Here is a 16,882-nt window from a genome sequence, read left to right on the forward strand (position 1 = left end):
TTTTCCTCAACTCTGTTCTAAATGGTCTACCCCTTATTCTTAAATTTGGTCTCTGGTTCTGGACTCCCCCAACATCAGGAACATGTTTCCTGCCTCTAGCATGTCCAACCCCTTAATAATCTTATATGTTTCAATCAGATCCCCTCTCATCCTTCTAAATTCCAGTGTATACAAGCCCAGTCGCTCCAATCTTTCAACATATGACAGTCCCACCATCCCGGGAATCAACCTCGTGAACCTACGCTGCACTCCCTCAATAGCAAGAATGTCCTTCCTCAAATTTGGAGACCAAAACTGAACACAATACTCCAGGTGTGGTCTCACCAGGGCCCTGTACAACTGCAGAAGGACCTCTTTGTTCCTATTCTCAACTCCCCTTGTTATGAAGGCCAACATGCCATTAGCTTTCTTCACTGCCTGCTGTACCTGCATGCTTACTTTCAGAGACTGATGAACAAGGACACCTAGGTCTCGTTGTACTTCCCCTTTTCACAACTTGACACCATTCAGATAGTAATCTGCCTTCCTGTTTTTGCCACCAAAGTAGATGACCTCACATTTATTCACATTAAACTGCATCTGCCATGCATCTGCCCACTCACCCAACCTGTCCAAGCCACCCTACATTCTCCTAACATCCTCCTCATATTTCACACTGCCACCCAGCTTTGTGTCATCTGTAAATTTGCTAATGTTACTTTTAATCCCTTCATCTAAATCATTAATGTATATTGTAAATAGTTGCGGTCCCAGCACCGAGCCTTACGGTACCCCACTAGTCACTGCCTGTCATTCTGCAAAGGAACCGTTAATCCCTACTCTTTGTTTCCTGTCTGCCAACCAATTTTCTATTCATGTTAGTACCCTACCCTCGATACCATGTGCTCTAATTTTGCCCACTAATCTCCTATGTAGGCATACTGTGGCTGTGTAGCATGGCTTGGAGGATCTTGTTAATGAAGGCTTGAAAAACATACAGGCCGTTGGACAGACCATGACTGGTGCTTTTTTTCCCCTCCTCTGCTCCACTCCCCATAACCTTTGATGCCATGTCCAGTCAACAACCTATCATATCTCTGCCTTACATAGATCCTACAACCTGGCCTCCACAGCTGCCTGTGGTAACAAATTCCACAATTTCACCACCCTCTGGCTAAAGAAATTTCCCCACATTTCTGTTTTAAATTGATGCTCCTCTATCCTGAGGCGGTGCCCTCTTGTCCTAGACTCCCCCATCATGGGAAACATTCTTTCCACATCTACTCTGTCTTAGCCTTTCAAAATTCACAAGGTTTCAATGAGATCCCCCCCTTATCCTTCTAAATTCCAGTGAGTATGGGACCAGAGCCATCAAACATTCCTCATAGGAAATAACCCTTTCATTCCCGGAATCATCCTTGTGAATCTCCTCTGAACCCACTCCAATGCCAGCACATTGTTTCTTAGATAAGAAGCCCAACACGGGTCACAATACTCAAGGTGAGGCCTCACCAGTGCCTTTTAAAGCCTCAGCATCATAACCCTGCTCAAGTATTCTAGACCAAGTATTTGCAGTGGTCAATGGGCGTTATGAAAGCCATGTTCCACTCATCCCCCTGGCGGATGCAGATCAGGTTGCATGGCCTCCGTAAATCCAGTTGGTGAAGATCTGGCCCTGCGGAGTGTTTCAAATGCACTATCCATCAAGGAAAAAGGGTAACAGTTCATAATAGTGATTTAGTTGAGTCCATGGTAGTTGATGCATGGACAAAGAACCAATGACAAAGAAGAATCTGGCACTAGTTAGGTGCTGGCTTCCCTTTCACTGTGGTGAAGGCTAAGTTGTGGTATTCCTTCGAGAGTTTGGTGAGGTCCAGGGTTTTCAATGACTTCAGGGAGTTACAGAGTGAAATCAGCTGAGGTAGCAGGCAGATGGTCTGGCAGGTGGGTTCTCATCTCAGCAGTGAACCAGATGACCAGGCAAAGTGAGGATCATGATAATGATCGCAAGACTCTGTTGGACATTGTTAAGATGGAATGCTGCAAGTCTAATTCACTGTTTTATTGGTGGATGGCAGGGATGGACATAGAACATAGAAATCTACAGCACATAACAGGCCCTTCGGCCCACAATACTGTGCCAACCATGCAACCTACTCTATATACTGCCTAGAATTTCCCTACTGCATAGCCATCTATTTTTCTAAGCTCCATGTACCTATCTAAGAGTGTCTTAAAAGACCCTATTGTATCCACAAACCATATATTGAAGACCACAGACCAAGAACTGGGAAATAAGATTAGTATAGATGGATACATGATGGTCACCAGGGGCCAATTTCTGTGCGAGATGGCTCAATATTAATATCATGATTCCAACATACCTTGTGGTTTGACAGGATCTTCATTTAATGCATCTTCTAGGTTGAAACTGATATCATCCTGCCCTGAGTGACGCAACACAAGGATTGAAATCAATTTCCCTCAAAACAGTCACACTTAATGGTGTCAACAAAAGAGAATTACATCATCAGGAATAGCACTCATAGTCTACACTACAGCACAGAAACAGGTGCTTTAGCCCCTCCAGTCCATGCCCAACAGAGAGTGAGGCTTTGTGCAGGCACAGTATCAGACCCACTTCTTTCCTTCCACTTCCTGGATGGCTGAAAACACAGTGCATCTCAGCAGTAAAGTCCTCATATTTGCTGCAAATGGTAGGTTTATTGTCCTGAGCACAATGAACCATTGAAGGGCCAGCACAGGCACTGATACCTAAATGGCCTCCTCTCTTTTTTTGACTACCAGCAGGGGCATCAGACAGGAAAGATACTGATCCGCAGGGATGTAAAATAATGTCCATGTTGGTCCTCTTATGACATGCTGAGGTCACCCTCAGGGATCAGGAGCAACATCTGGAGGTAGCCTCCAAGTTGATGGCATGAACATTGATTTCTCTAACTTTTAGTAATTCCTCCCCACTCCTTCCATTTTCCATTCTCCATTCTGGCTCTCCTCTTACCTCTTCACTTCTCTTCTGCCCATCATCTCCTTCCGGCACGCCTCCTCCTGCCCTTTTCTCCATGGTTTACTCTCCTCTCCTATCAGATCCCTTCCTCTCCAGCCCTTTTATCTCTTCCACCAACCACCTCACAGCTTCTCACTTCACCCCACCTCTCACTTGGCTCCACTTATCATTACTTCCACTGCCCCCACCTTCTCATTCTGGTTTCTGCATTTGATCTGCATTTCAGCTGGGTCGAACTGCTGTGACAGGGCGTCCACCTTAGTGTTCTTGGAATCAGGTCGGTAGGAGATGATGAAGTTTAATTTTTCAAAGACAAATGACCCCATAAGCTTGATGTGGATTGAGTTGGTGGGTCTGTTGTATGGATATGAGGTTTTGGTGGTCATTACAGGTCAGGAAGTGCTCAGTGCTTCCCATTGTCAATGTCTCAATTCCTCAAAGGCCCATTTTATAGCAAGTAAGCTCCTTGTCTTCAACTCCATGACAGTGCTATGCAAAGTTGAACTTGTGTGAGAAGAAGGCACAGGCCCATCTAGTCTCTGCGTGGATTTATATTTCACATAAACCTTGTCCTTTTCCAATCCTACTCCGTAAACTATTTTAAACGATTCTTTGCTTTTCTTTCTTGTCACACACATGCAAATCAGGTAGTTTTTTTTTCTGATCTGCTTAATAAACCTTTTCTGAGGTGTGTAGGCTGTGATTTTCACAATAGTCCATCCCAAACACCCCTCTCCATCGGGCCACAGAGTCCCCTCCCTCTCCCAACAGCAGATATGAAAGCTTTGGAACAAACTCTCCATCAGCTGGTTATTGACTTCTTGTACATTTAGCACCACCACCAAAAAAAAGCATTAATGAGCAATTCGCAATCCAACATACGCAGATATTCTTTATCAATACATACCTGGAGGCTCAGCTGTATCACCTCGGAGAGCATCGTTAAGATCAAATCCATCGTCATTACCTGAAGGGTGAATGGTAGTAGTTACTTGCATACATTTGAACTCAAGGGCATCAGTTACAGGTTGAGGTTTGATAGGCTAGGACTCTATTCCTTGCACCAAAGGTAACTGAGGGATGACTTTATAGAGGTGTATAATATCTTAAGGAGGGGTATAGATAAGGTAAATGTACACAGTCCTTTTCTCCAGGAAAGACAAACGCGAACTAGAGTGGAAGTGAAGCATACCTTGAACTCCTCGAAAGCGAACCAGCTGCCACTGCCCCTCAGGATCACACCTACCTTCCCCGTGTCCTGCCACAAGCCTGTTACCTATGGGCCACTCAACCCACCTGAGCCTGCACCTTAAGATCCTAGGATTGCGGAAGGTGGTCCAATGTATGCAGTTTATCGGTTGCTGGATTCATGGTGCCATGGGCGAGGTAGTACCTGGTCCACTGGGAAGGGTATGGCCCAGAGGAGAGGTTTTGGGTACCATCCAGTTGCAACTTGGATCCATTGTTCATCGCTGAGTTTCACTGGACCCATCCAGATCATCCTGGCACAAACAGGAGAAAATCTGCAGATCTACGCAACACACACAAAATGCTGGAGGAACTCATCAGGCCAGGCAGCATCTATGGAAAAGAGTAAACGGACGACATTTCGGGCCGAGACCCTTCATCAGATCATCCTGGGCAGTCAGAGGCCGGCTGTAGCAGAGGGTCCTGTGCAGACTCTGAGGTGTCAGCAGGAGCTGGTAACTTACTGGATTGATGCAATGGGTGATCTCGAAGGGACCAGGACGAGATCTTGCAGGAACAGATCTCAGTTGGACAGCCAGACACGTTCCCCAGCCCGGTTGCCGGTCGTTGGCAGCTAGGATGGCCCTTCATTCTCTCCACCAAGCATTCTGGTAGCAGCGAACCAGAGTCCTGGTGGTCGGGACCTCCACCATGGGTTCCTCTGCAATGGACAATGGGGTTTGGTCGCCATGAAGTGCTTCAGAAGGATGACATACCATGTTAGAGGAAGTGTGTAGATTGAGGCACAGCTCAACCCAGAGTAGATCCTGTTATAGGGATAATAGGTTTTGGTGGTCAGTACAGGTCAGAAAGGGATCAGTGCTTCCCATTGTCAAAGTCTCCATCATTCAAAGGCCCATTTTATAGCAAGGAGCTCTTCGTCTTCTATTCCATGACGGTGCTATGCAAATTTGAACTTGTGTGAGGAGAAGGCACAAGGTTGTGTCTTTCTAACCACTCCTCGCTGGGAGAGGATGGACCTGCTGCCCACGTCAGATGCATCCACCTCTACCATAAAAGGTCTGGAAGGGCTTATATGGTGGAGAATAGGAGAGGTGGTGAAGCACCACTTGAGCTCCTCAAGAGCAAAGCAAGTTATCCATGAGGTAGGTGACTAGGTGAGGGAGGTGACAGGAGCAGCAATTAGGCTATAGTTTCTGATGAAATGGCGGTAGAAGTTGGAGGAGCCCAAAAAGCGTTCTAGCTGTTTGAGAGTGTACGGTCATGGCTATTCAACCACAGTGCACACTTTCTGTGGGTCCATCGTTATACCGTGGGGTGAAAGGACATAACTCGGGAAGGAGATGACTGGGGCATAGAACTGCATTTTCTAACTTGCAGTACTGCTGGTTTTCAAGGAATTGCTGAAGAGATAGTCCTGGGGATTCTTAGAGAAGATGAGGATGTCATCGAGGTAGACGCACACATACTGTGGCTGTGTAGCATAGCTTGGAGGATCTTGTTGATGAAGGCTTGGAAAACATACAGTCTGTCGGACAGTCCATGGCTGGTCAATTTCTTCCCCCCACCCCCCTCTGCTCCACTCCCCCAGCCTTCTCCCCGTAACCTTTGATGCTGTGTCCAATCAAGAACCTATCAATCTCTGCCTTACATACGCCCTTCAACCTGGCCTCTACAGCTGCCTGTGGTAACAAATTCCACAATTTCACCACTTCTCTGTTTTAAATGAATGCTCCTCTATCCTGAGGCGGTGCCCTCTTGTCCTAGACTCTCCCATCATGGGAAACATTCTTTCCACATTTACTGTCTTGGCCTTTCAAATTTCAAAAGGTTTCAATGAGATCCCCCCTTATCTTTCTAAATTCCAGTGAGTATGGGACCAGAGCCATCAAACATTCCTCAGTGGATAACCCTTTCATTCCCGGAATCATCCTTGTGAATCTCCTCTGAACCCTCTCCAATGCCAGCACATTTTTTCTTAGATAAGAAGCCCAAAACTGTTCACAATACTCAAGGTGAGGTCTCACCAGTGCCTTATAAAGCCGCAGCATCATATCCCTGCTCAAGTATTCTAGACCAAGTGTTTGTAGTGGTCAGCGGGCGTTATGAATGCCATGTTCCACTTATCCCCCCTGGCGGACGCAGATCAGGTTGCATGGCCATAGTAAATCCAATTGGTGAAGATCTAGGCCTGCAGTGTGTTTCAAATGCACTATCCATCAAGGAGAAAGGGTAGCAGTTCATAATAGTGATTTAGCTGAGTCCATGGTAGTTGACACAGGGACAAAGAACCAGTGACAAAGAAAAATCTGGCACTAGCTGGGTGCTGGCTTCCCTTTCACTGTGGTGAAGGCTAAGTTGTGGTATTCCTTCAGGAGTTTGGTGAGGTTTTTCAATGACTTCAGAGATTTACAGGGTGAAATCAGTTGAGGTAGCAGGCAGATGGTCTGGCAGGTGGGTTCCCATCTCAGCAGTGAACCGGATGACCAGGCAAAGTGAGGATCATGATAGTGATCGCAAGACCCTGTTGGACATTGCATGCAACCTACTCTACATACTGCCTAGAATTTCCCAACTGTGTAGCCATCTATTTTTCTAAGCTCCATGTACCTATCTAAGAGTCTCTTAAAAGACCCTATTGTATCCACAAACCATATATTGAAGACCACAGACCAAGAACTGGGAAATAAGATTAGTATAGATGGATACATGATGGTCACCAAGGGCCAATTTCTGTGCTAGATGGCTCAATATTAATATCATGATTCCAACATTCCTTGTGGTTTGACAGGATCTTCATTTAATGCATCTTCTAGGTTGAAACCGATATCATCCTGCCCTGGGTGATGCAACACAAAGATTGAAATCAATTTCCCTTAAAACAATCACTCTTAATGGTGTCAACAAAAGAGAATTACATCATCAGGATTTGCACTCATAGTCTACACTACAGCACAGAAACAGGTGCTTTAGCCCATCCAGTCCATGCCCAACAGAGTGTGAGGCTTTGTGCAGGCACAGTATCAGACCCACTTCTTTCCTTCCACTTCCTGGATGGTTGAAAACACAGTGCATCTCAGCAGTAAAGTCCTCATATTTGCTGCAAATGGTAGGTTTATTGTCCTGAGCACAATGTACCATTGAAGGGCCAGCACAGGCATTGATACCTAAATGGCCTCCTCTCTGTTTTTGACTACCAGCAGAGGCATCAGACAGGAAAGATATTGATCCGCAGGGATGTAAAATAAAGTCCATGTTGGTCCTCTTATGACATGCTGAGTTCACCCTCAGGGATCAGGAGCAACATCTAGAGGTAGCCTCCAAGTTGATGGCATGAACATCGATTTCTCTAACTTTTAGTAATTCCTCCCCTCTCCTTCCATTTTCCATTCTCCATTCTAGCTCTCCTCTTACTTCTTCACTTCTCTTCTGCCCATCATCTCCTTCTGGCACGCCTCTTCCTGCCTTTTTCTCCATGGTTTACTCTCCTCTTCTATCAGATCCCTTCCTCTCCAGCCCTTTTATCTCTTCCACCAACCACCTCACAGCTTCTCACTTCACCCCACCCCTCCCCTACCGACCTAACCTCCCCCTCACTTGGCTCCACTTATCATTACTTCCACTCCTCCCACCTTCTCATTCTGGCTTCTGACTCCTTTCCTCTCCAGTTGTAATGAAATGTCTCGGCCCAAAATATTGACAGCATATTCCCTCCATAGATGCCTTCAGAGCTGCTGAGTTCCTCCAACATTTTGTGTTTGTTCCTCAAGATTTCCAGTATCTGCAGAATCTCCTGTAATTATGATTATATTGACTGGTCTGGACACTATAGGCTGAGTGGCCTCAGTTTGAGCTGCAAAGAAACATTGTATTGATTGACTTTCGGTAAGAAGATATTTCTCTGCAAATAGACAATTTTAGTAAAAGAATACACATCTGTTGGAACATGGGAGTCTTCATCGAGAGCGTCGTTAAGATCAAAGTCATTAGCTTCTAGAAATGAAAATTTTGTAATTATTTCAATTTGTTTCAGAAAATTTTTCAACATGACACTTACACTCTGTGGCCACTTTATTAGGTACTTCCTCTACCTAATAAAGTGACCTCTCAATGCATGTTTGTGGTCTTCTGCTGCTGTAGTCCATCCACTTCAAGATCTGATGTGCTGTGCATTCAAAGATGTACTTCTGCACACCAGAAAAGCACTGCTACTTTTGGCTGTTTTTATGTCAGAAGCAGAATCAAAATAAGTGTCATGAAATTTGTTAATGGAGCAGCAGCAATACAAGATAGATAATATTGAAAGAAAAACAAAATAAGTAAACCAACTACAATAAGATATGTATGTATATTGAATAGAATAAAATAGTGCAAAAACAGAAATAATATATATCAAAAAACAGAAAAAAAAGTGAAGTAGCGTTCATGGATTCAATGTCCATTTAGGACTTGGATGGCAGAAAGGAAGAAGCTGTTCTTGAATTGCTCAGTGTGTACCTTCAGGCTTCAGTACCTCCTGCCTGATGGTAACAATGAGAAGAGGGCATGTCCTGGGTGATGAGGGTCTTTATAATGGATGTCACATTTCTGAGGCACCGCTCCTTGAAAATGTCTTGGTTACTACAGAGGCTAGTACCCAATACAGAGTTGACTAATTTCACAACTTTCTGTAGCTTATTTCAGTCCAGTGAAGTAGCAACCCCCCCGCCCCCCATACTAGACAGTGCTCCAGTACCTGCCAGAGTGCTCTCTGCGGTATATCTATTTAAGTTTTTCAGTGTTTTAGGTGACAAACTGAATCTCTTCAAACTTCTAATGAAATATAGCAGCTGTCTTGCTTTCTTTAGAGCTGCATCGATATGTTTGGACCAGGTTAGATCCTCAGAGATCTAGACACCCAGGAATGTGAAATTGCTCACTCTCTCCACTTCTGACCCCTCTTTAAGGATTGGTCCATGTTCCCTTTCCTTACCCTTCCTGATGTCCACACTCAGCTCTTTTCACTTCACTAACATTGGTGCTGTGACACCATTCAACTAGCTGGTATATCTCATCCAGCATGCACTCTCATCTCTATCCAAGATTCTATTAGCAGCCAATTTATAGATGGTGATTGAGTTACAGTTACCCACACAGTCATCGGTATAAAAGGATGTACAATGTCCTGTGTGTGTTACTAAAAAGGGCTTCTGATGCACCATCAATAACTCACGCTGAGACTTAGGAAGTGAGATATCGGCTTTTATTGACTGAAGAACAACACTACATCCTGGGAAAATGAGGGAGAGCAGCAGACCACAGTCGCCTTTATACAGGGGTCTGTGGGAGGAGCCACAGGAGCAGTCAGCAGGGTCTGTGGGAGGAGCCACAGGAGCAGTCAGACAGGTATATCTAGTTCACCACAGCTTCTTTGGTTTGTTACGAGTAGGAATGCTTCTTTGTCTGTTAAAAGTTTCTCTTGCCATTGTTTCGCTTTAGAATGGCTGATATGGTAATTGTATTCATTTGTTAATCAATGGGGAATGTTATTGTGTTTTGTGAGGCTGGGAACTTGGGGGAGGGGTTGCGTGGGCTTGGGGTGTAGGGAGTCGGGAGGAAGACGCCGAGGAAGGAGGACGTGCGCTCGGACGACCACCGGGGAGTCCGAAGTGGGAGTTTCGGGAGGACGACCACCGAGGAGTCGAATGGTTTGCTGGATGAGCTCCACCGATGTGCACTAAACTGACTGAACTTTGATAAGTTGGCGCCTTTTGTTTTTTTCTTGTGTATATATATATATATATATATATTGTATTGCCTAATACTCTTTTAATTTTAGTAAACTATTTAAAGTGTATTTCATACCGGTATTTGTTGTGGGTCTGATACTGTTGGCGGGCGCGAGGCATAAACGCGGTTCTCACAGCACCTGCGTGTACAGGAGGTGGGTTGGTGTGTGGCTGGATCTCTTTTTCCCCTAGACATATACCAGCCTGTTGGGTAAGTGTTACAAGGAGTAGAAAAGGGAAAGCACATACCTCTGAGGTGTGCCTGTGTTGATTCAGTGAGGAGGAGTTATTATCATTAATCCACATAGATTGTGGTCTTCTGGTTGAGATGTCAAGGATCCAATTGCAAAAGGAAGTACACAGGTTCAAATTCTGTAGCTTATCTATCAGGACTGTGGAAATGATGGTGTTAAATGCTGAGCTATAGTCAACAAACAGCATCCTGACAGGAGTATGGTTGAATGTCAATTAAACTTGAAATTGAGCAGTTCGGGGTGATTGGAGTATCTCAGAACCCGTTGATCTTCTGGGATTTTCACATACAACAGAATCAAGAGTTTTCGGAGAATGGGGCAAAAAGCAAAGAATGTCCAGTGGGTGAAAATATTTAGCAAAAGAGCAAGGTCAGAGCGGAATGGACGAGCTGGTTCAAGTTGACAGGAAGGCATCAGTAACTCAAATGGTCACACATTACACCAGTGGCGTGCAGAAGAACATCTGTGGACACACAATACATGGAACCCAGATGTGGATGGGCTACTGAACATCAGAAACATACACTCAGTGACCACTTTATTAGACGGTGGAGGTATCTAATAAAGTGGCCACAGAGTGTATAATCTGTATCCCAGGATGTAGAATTTTTCCCCAAACTCCTTGAGGGAGTTTGGAAAATGGAATCTACTGCCTGACAGGACGGCAGAGCTTTGTACACTCGCAACTAGATAAGCAATTGAAATGGCAAGATATTAGAACATAGAACATAGAAATCTACAGCACATTACTGGCCCTTCAGCCCACAATGCTGTGCCAAACATGTAACCTACTCTACATACTGCCTAGAATTTCCCTACTGCATAGCCCTCTATTTTTCTAAGCTCCATGTACCTATCTAAGATTCTCTTAAAAGACCCTAATGTATCTGCAGACGATATATTGAAGACTACGGACCAGGAACAGGTAAATAAGTTTAGTATAGATGGGTACATGATGGTCACCAGGGGCCAATTTCTGTGCTGGATGGCTCAATATTAGTAACGTACCTTGTGGTTTCGCTGGATTTTCATTTAATGCATCTTCTAGGTTGAAATCGAAATCATCCTGTCCTGGGTAATGAAACACAAGGATTGAAATCAATTTCCCTTAAAATAGTCACTCTTATGTTTAATGGTATCGACAAAAGAAAATTACATCATCAGGATTAGCACTCATAGTCTTAAAACACTACAGCACAGAAACAGGTGTCTTAGCCCATCCAGTCCATGCCGAACAGAGAGCAAGGCTTTGTGTAGGCACAGTATCAGATCCATTTCTTTCCTTCCACTTCCTGGGTGGTTGAAAACTCGGTGCATCTCAGCAGTAAAATCCTCATATTTGTTGCATATGGTAGGTTTATTGTCCCACTTAGCAGTGGAGAAAGTCAGAGCTCACCCAGTCAAGAGAAAGATGGCCCAGTGCATAGAATACAGAGAGATGGAGCTCGAAGTGTAAGATGTACTGGGACAGGAAGGTGCAGCATCAGGTGGGAAATTCACCAAACATTTGCACACGGGAATCCAAGGCTCAGAGGGAGGCGGCTGACTGGTGGGGATTTGCTGCGTCAAGACGGAGATTTGGATGAAAGTGGCGGACAGATGGTGAGTTGTTTCTTGCTGCATCTGTACACTGTGCCCGTGTCAGCAGATGACTTCCTTGAGGTGAGAGTGTCTGCTGGATCAATCGTTGGTTCACTCCATCTATTAGGAAAGGTAGAAGAGGTCTGCCCCAAGGGCAGAGCAGTGGAAATGATTCAGCAGTGAACAGTAACTTTAATAATAGACTACAAAATAACAAGGCACAAGGGACCACAAAAGAAGAGAGAACAGAAACTAAAAACAAGAGGCAACAAAGTGAAACTCAGGCAGGGAGAGTGAAGTCTCAGAGCAACTGGTTGAGGTTGGCTGGTTCAATGAATGAAGAGAGACTGAAGATGACAACTGGGTTTAAATAGGCTGCAGGTGTTGAGTCTGGAAAGAGCAGAAGTTGAATCATATTCACTGATGGAGACCTGGAAGAGGCTACATTTGCAGGCTGGGAGGTGTCTCTACCATTCACCAGTGAGATTAAGAATAGGGTGAATTGTCAGATGAATGAGTGGCTGAGGTAGTGGTGTAGGGACAGGGTTTCAGATTTCTGGATCATTGGATGTCCTCTGGGGAAGGCATGACCACCATAAAAAGGCTGGTTTACACCTGAACCAGAGGGGAACCAATATTCTCGTGGGCAGGTTTACTAGATCTGTCGGAGAGAGATCTTACTAATTTGGCAGGGAGATGGGAAGCAGAGTGATAAGGCTGTGGATGAGGCAGTTGCCATAACAACTAAATGCAGTGTGTAGTGAGACTTTGAGGAAGGACAGGCAGATGATGGAGCAAAATTGCAGTCAGTCAGACGAACTGAAGTGTAAAATGGGGATAAAATCAAAAAGGGTGATGACTTCAAAACGGAAGGTGTTACATTTGAATGCACACAGTCTATGGAATAAAGCAGATGATTTTGTCTGACAGAGATTGGCAGGTATGACATTGTGGGCATCACTGAGTCATTGCTGAAATAAGATCATAGTCGGGAGTTTATCATTGAAGAATACACATTGCATCATAACGACGGGCAGGTAGTCAGGGAGGATTGTGTGGCTCCATTGGTAAAAAAAAAATCAAATCCTAAGAAAGAGGTGAGATAGGACTGGAAAATATAGAATCTTTGTGTACAGAGTTAAGAAAGTGCAAGGATAAAAGACCTTGTTGGATGTTATATACAGGCCTCTGAACAGTAGCCAGGATGTAGGATTCAAGTTACAATGAGAGATAGAAAATTAATGTTACAGTATTCATGGAGAATTTCAATATGCAGGTAGATTGGTAAAATCAGGTTGGTGCAGAATCCCAAGAGTGGGAATTTGTAGAATGCCTACAAGATGGCTTTTTAGAGCAGCTTCTCGTTGAGCACACTAGGGGATCAGCTATTCTGGATTGGTTGTTGGGTAATGAACTGCATTTGATCAGGGAGCATAAGGTAAAGGAAACCTAAGGAGACAGTGATCATGATATGATAGAATTCACCCTGCAGTTTGAGAGGGAGTAGATCGTCAATTGTATCAGTATTACAGTGGAGTAAAGAGAATTTCAGAGGTATGACAGAAGAGTTGGCCAAAGTTGATTGCAAGGGTACATTAGTAGGGATAATGGCATGACAAGAATGGATGGAGTTTCTGGAAAAATTTGGAAGTTTTAGGATAGGTACATCCCAAAGACGAGTAAATTTTCTAAAGGCAGGATGACACAACCACGGCTGATGAAGGAAGTCACAGACTAAAAGCAAAAGAGATACGTTAGTCGAGCCAACTCATATATAATTCCCCTAGGGAGATGGGTCGACATTTGATAACAAGTTACCTTCTGGAAACAGAGTGAGCCTGCAACACCGAGCACAATGTACCATCGAAGGGCCAGCACAGGCACTGATACCTAAATGGCCTCCTCTCTCTTTTTGACTGTCAGCAGAGGCATCAGACAGGAAAGATACTGATCCATAGAGATGTAAAATAAGGTTCATTTTGCTGCATGTTATCCTCTTATGACATAGAAACATAGAAAACCTACAGCACAATACAGGCCCTTCAGCCCACAATGCTGTCTGAACATGTCCTTACTTTAGAAATTACCTAGGGTTACCCATAGTGCTCTATACCTATCCAGGAGTCTCTTAGAAGACCCTATCGTATCCACTTCCACCAGTGTCGCCGGCAGCCCATTCCACGCACTCACCACTCTCTGCGTAATAAATTTACCCCTGACATCTCCTCTGTACCTACTTCCAAGCACCTTAAAACTATTCCCTCCCGTGTTAGCCATTTCAGCCCTGGGGAAAAATCTCTGACTATCCACACGATCAATGCCTCTCATCATCTTGGACACCTCTATCAGGTCACTTCTCATCCTCCGTCGCTCCAAGGTGAAAAGGCCGAATTCACTCAACCTATTCTCATAAGGCATGCTCCCCAAACCAGGCATAATCTCCTCTGCACCCTTTCTATGGCTTCCACATCCTTCCTGTAGTGAAGCGACCAGAACGGAGCACAGTACTCCAAGTGGGGTCTGACCAGGGTCCTATATAGCTGCAACATTACTTCTCAGCTCCTAAACTCAATCCCACGATTGATGAAGGACAATGCACCATATGCCTTCTTAACCACAGAGCCAACCTGCGCAGCAGCTTTGAGTGTCTTATGGACTCGGACCCCAAGTCCCTCTGATCCTCCACACTGCCGAGACTCTTACCATTAATACTATATTCTGCCATCATATCTGACCTACCAAAATGAACCACCTCACGCTTATCTGGGTTAAATGCCATCTGCCACTTCTCAGCTCAGTTTTGCATTCTATCGATGTCCCGCTGTAACTTTTGACAACCCTCCACACTATCCACAACACCCCCAACTTTTGTGTCATCAGCAAATTTACAAACGCATCCCTCCACTTCCTCATCCAGATCATTTATAAAAATCACAAAGAGATGGAGTCCTAGAACAGATCCCTGAGGCACACCACTGGTCACCCTGTTGAGGTCATGTTGAGATCAGCCTCAGTGATCAGGAGAAACACCTTATATTCCATCTGGGTAACCTCCAACTTGATGGCATGAACATCAATTTCTCTAACTTCTGGTAATTCCTCCACAATCCTTCCATCTCCCATTCTGGCTCTCCTCTTACCTCTTCTCTACTCATCTGCCCATCATCTCCTTCTGGCACACCTCTTTCTGCCCTTTTTCCCAAAGTTCACTTTCCTCTCCTATCAGATTCCTTCCTCTCCAGCCCTTTATCTCTTCCACCAATCAGCTCACAGCTTCTCACTTCATCACCTCTCCCTCACGGACCTAACCTCCCCCTCACTGGGCTCCACTTAGCATTCCTTCCATTCCCCCAATTTCTTCTTCTGACTTCTGCCCCTTTTTTCTCCAGTTGTAATGAAAGGCCCCAGCCCAAAATATTGACAGCATATTCCCTCCATAGATGCCTTCAGAACTGCTGAGTTCCTCCAACATTTTGTGTTTGTTCCTCAAGATTTCAAGTATCTGCAGAATCTCTTGTACTTATGATTATATTGGCAGGTCTGGACAGTTTAGGCTGCAAAGAAACATTGTGTTGATCATGATTGACTGAGTAGATACTTGCATTAGGTATACCTAATATAACCATATAACAATCACAGCACGGAAACAGGCCATTCCGGCCCTCCTAGTCCGTGCCGAACTCTTAATCTCACCTAGTCCCACCTACCCGCACTCAGCCCATAACCCTCCACTCCTTTCCTGTCCATATACCTATCCAATTTTACCTTAAATGACACAACTGAACTGGCCTCTACTACTTCTACAGGAAGCTCATTCCACACAGCTATCACTCTCTGAGTAAAGAAATACCCCCTCGTGTTACCCTTAAACTTTTGCCCCCTAACTCTCAAATCATGTCCTCTCGTTTGAATCTCCCCTACTCTCAATGGAAACAGCCTATTCACGTCAACTCTATCTATCCCTCTCAACATTTTAAATACCTCGATCAAATCCCCCCTCAACCTTCTACGCTCCAATGAATAGAGACCTAACTTGTTCAACCTTTCTCTGTAACTTAAGTGCTGAAACCCAGGTAACATCCTAGTAAATCGTCTCTGCACTCTCTCTAATTTATTGATATCTTTCCTATAATTCGGTGACCAGAACTATACACAATATTCCAAATTTGGCCTTACCAATGCCTTGTACAATTTTAACATTACATCCCAACTTCTGTACTCAATGCTCTGATTTATAAAGGCCAGTGTTCCAAAAGCCTTCTTCACCACACTATCTACATGAGACTCCACCTTCAGGGAACTATGCACTGTTATTCCTAGATCTCTCTGTTCCACTGCATTCCTCAATGCCCTACCATTTACCCTGTATGTTCTATTTGGATTATTCCTGCCAAAATGTAGAACCTCACACTTCTCAGCATTAAACTCCATCTGCCAACGTTCAGCCCATTCTTCTAACCGGCATAAATCTCCCTGCAAGCTTTGAAAACCCACCTCATTATCCACAACACCTCCTACCTTAGTATCATCGGCATACTTACTAATCCAATTTACCACCCCATCATCCAGATCATTTATGTATATTACAAACAACATTGGGCCCAAAACAGATCCCTGAGGCACCCCGCTAGTCACCGGCCTCCATCCCGATAAACAATTATCCACCACTACTCTCTGGCATCTCCCATCTAGCCACTGTTGAATCCATTTTATTACTCCAGCATTAATACCTAACGACTGAACCTTCTTAACTAACCTTCCATGTGGAACTTTGTCAAAGGCCTTGCTGAAGTCCATATAGACTACATCCACTGCCTTGCCCTTGTCAACATTCCTCGTAACTACTTCAAAAAATTCAATAAGGTTTGTCAAACATGACCTTCCACGCACAAATCCATGCTGGCTACTCCTAATCAGATCCTGTCTATCCAGATAATTATAAATACTATCTCTAAGAATACTTTCCATTAATTTACCCACCACTGATGTCAAACTGACAGGTCAATAATTGCCAGGCTTACTTCTAGAACCCTTTTTAAACAATGGAACCACATGAGCAATAC

The 16,882-nt window shown here is 44.4% G+C and overlaps 1 protein-coding gene across 3 annotated transcripts in view; it reads right to left on the reverse strand.

Annotated features, from left to right (window-relative positions):
* The window catches only part of LOC140727036 (uncharacterized), an 85,714-nt gene that overhangs the window by 46,758 nt on the left and 22,074 nt on the right, over positions 1-16,882 (reverse strand). For 2 of the 3 annotated variants that reach the window (XM_073044207.1, XM_073044206.1), the window contains exons 2-4: positions 11,247-11,309; positions 3,915-3,974; positions 2,364-2,426 (exon numbers count right to left, since the gene is read on the reverse strand). In XM_073044207.1, the coding sequence (XP_072900308.1) occupies positions 2,364-2,426; positions 3,915-3,974; positions 11,247-11,309 (186 nt within the window). The remainder of the gene's footprint in view (positions 1-2,363; positions 2,427-3,914; positions 3,975-11,246; positions 11,310-16,882) is intronic. The other variant, XM_073044208.1, reaches the window with a different exon arrangement.

This window comes from Hemitrygon akajei, chromosome 4, assembly GCF_048418815.1.
Source record: "Hemitrygon akajei chromosome 4, sHemAka1.3, whole genome shotgun sequence".
NCBI classification, from domain to species: domain Eukaryota; kingdom Metazoa; phylum Chordata; class Chondrichthyes; order Myliobatiformes; family Dasyatidae; genus Hemitrygon; species Hemitrygon akajei.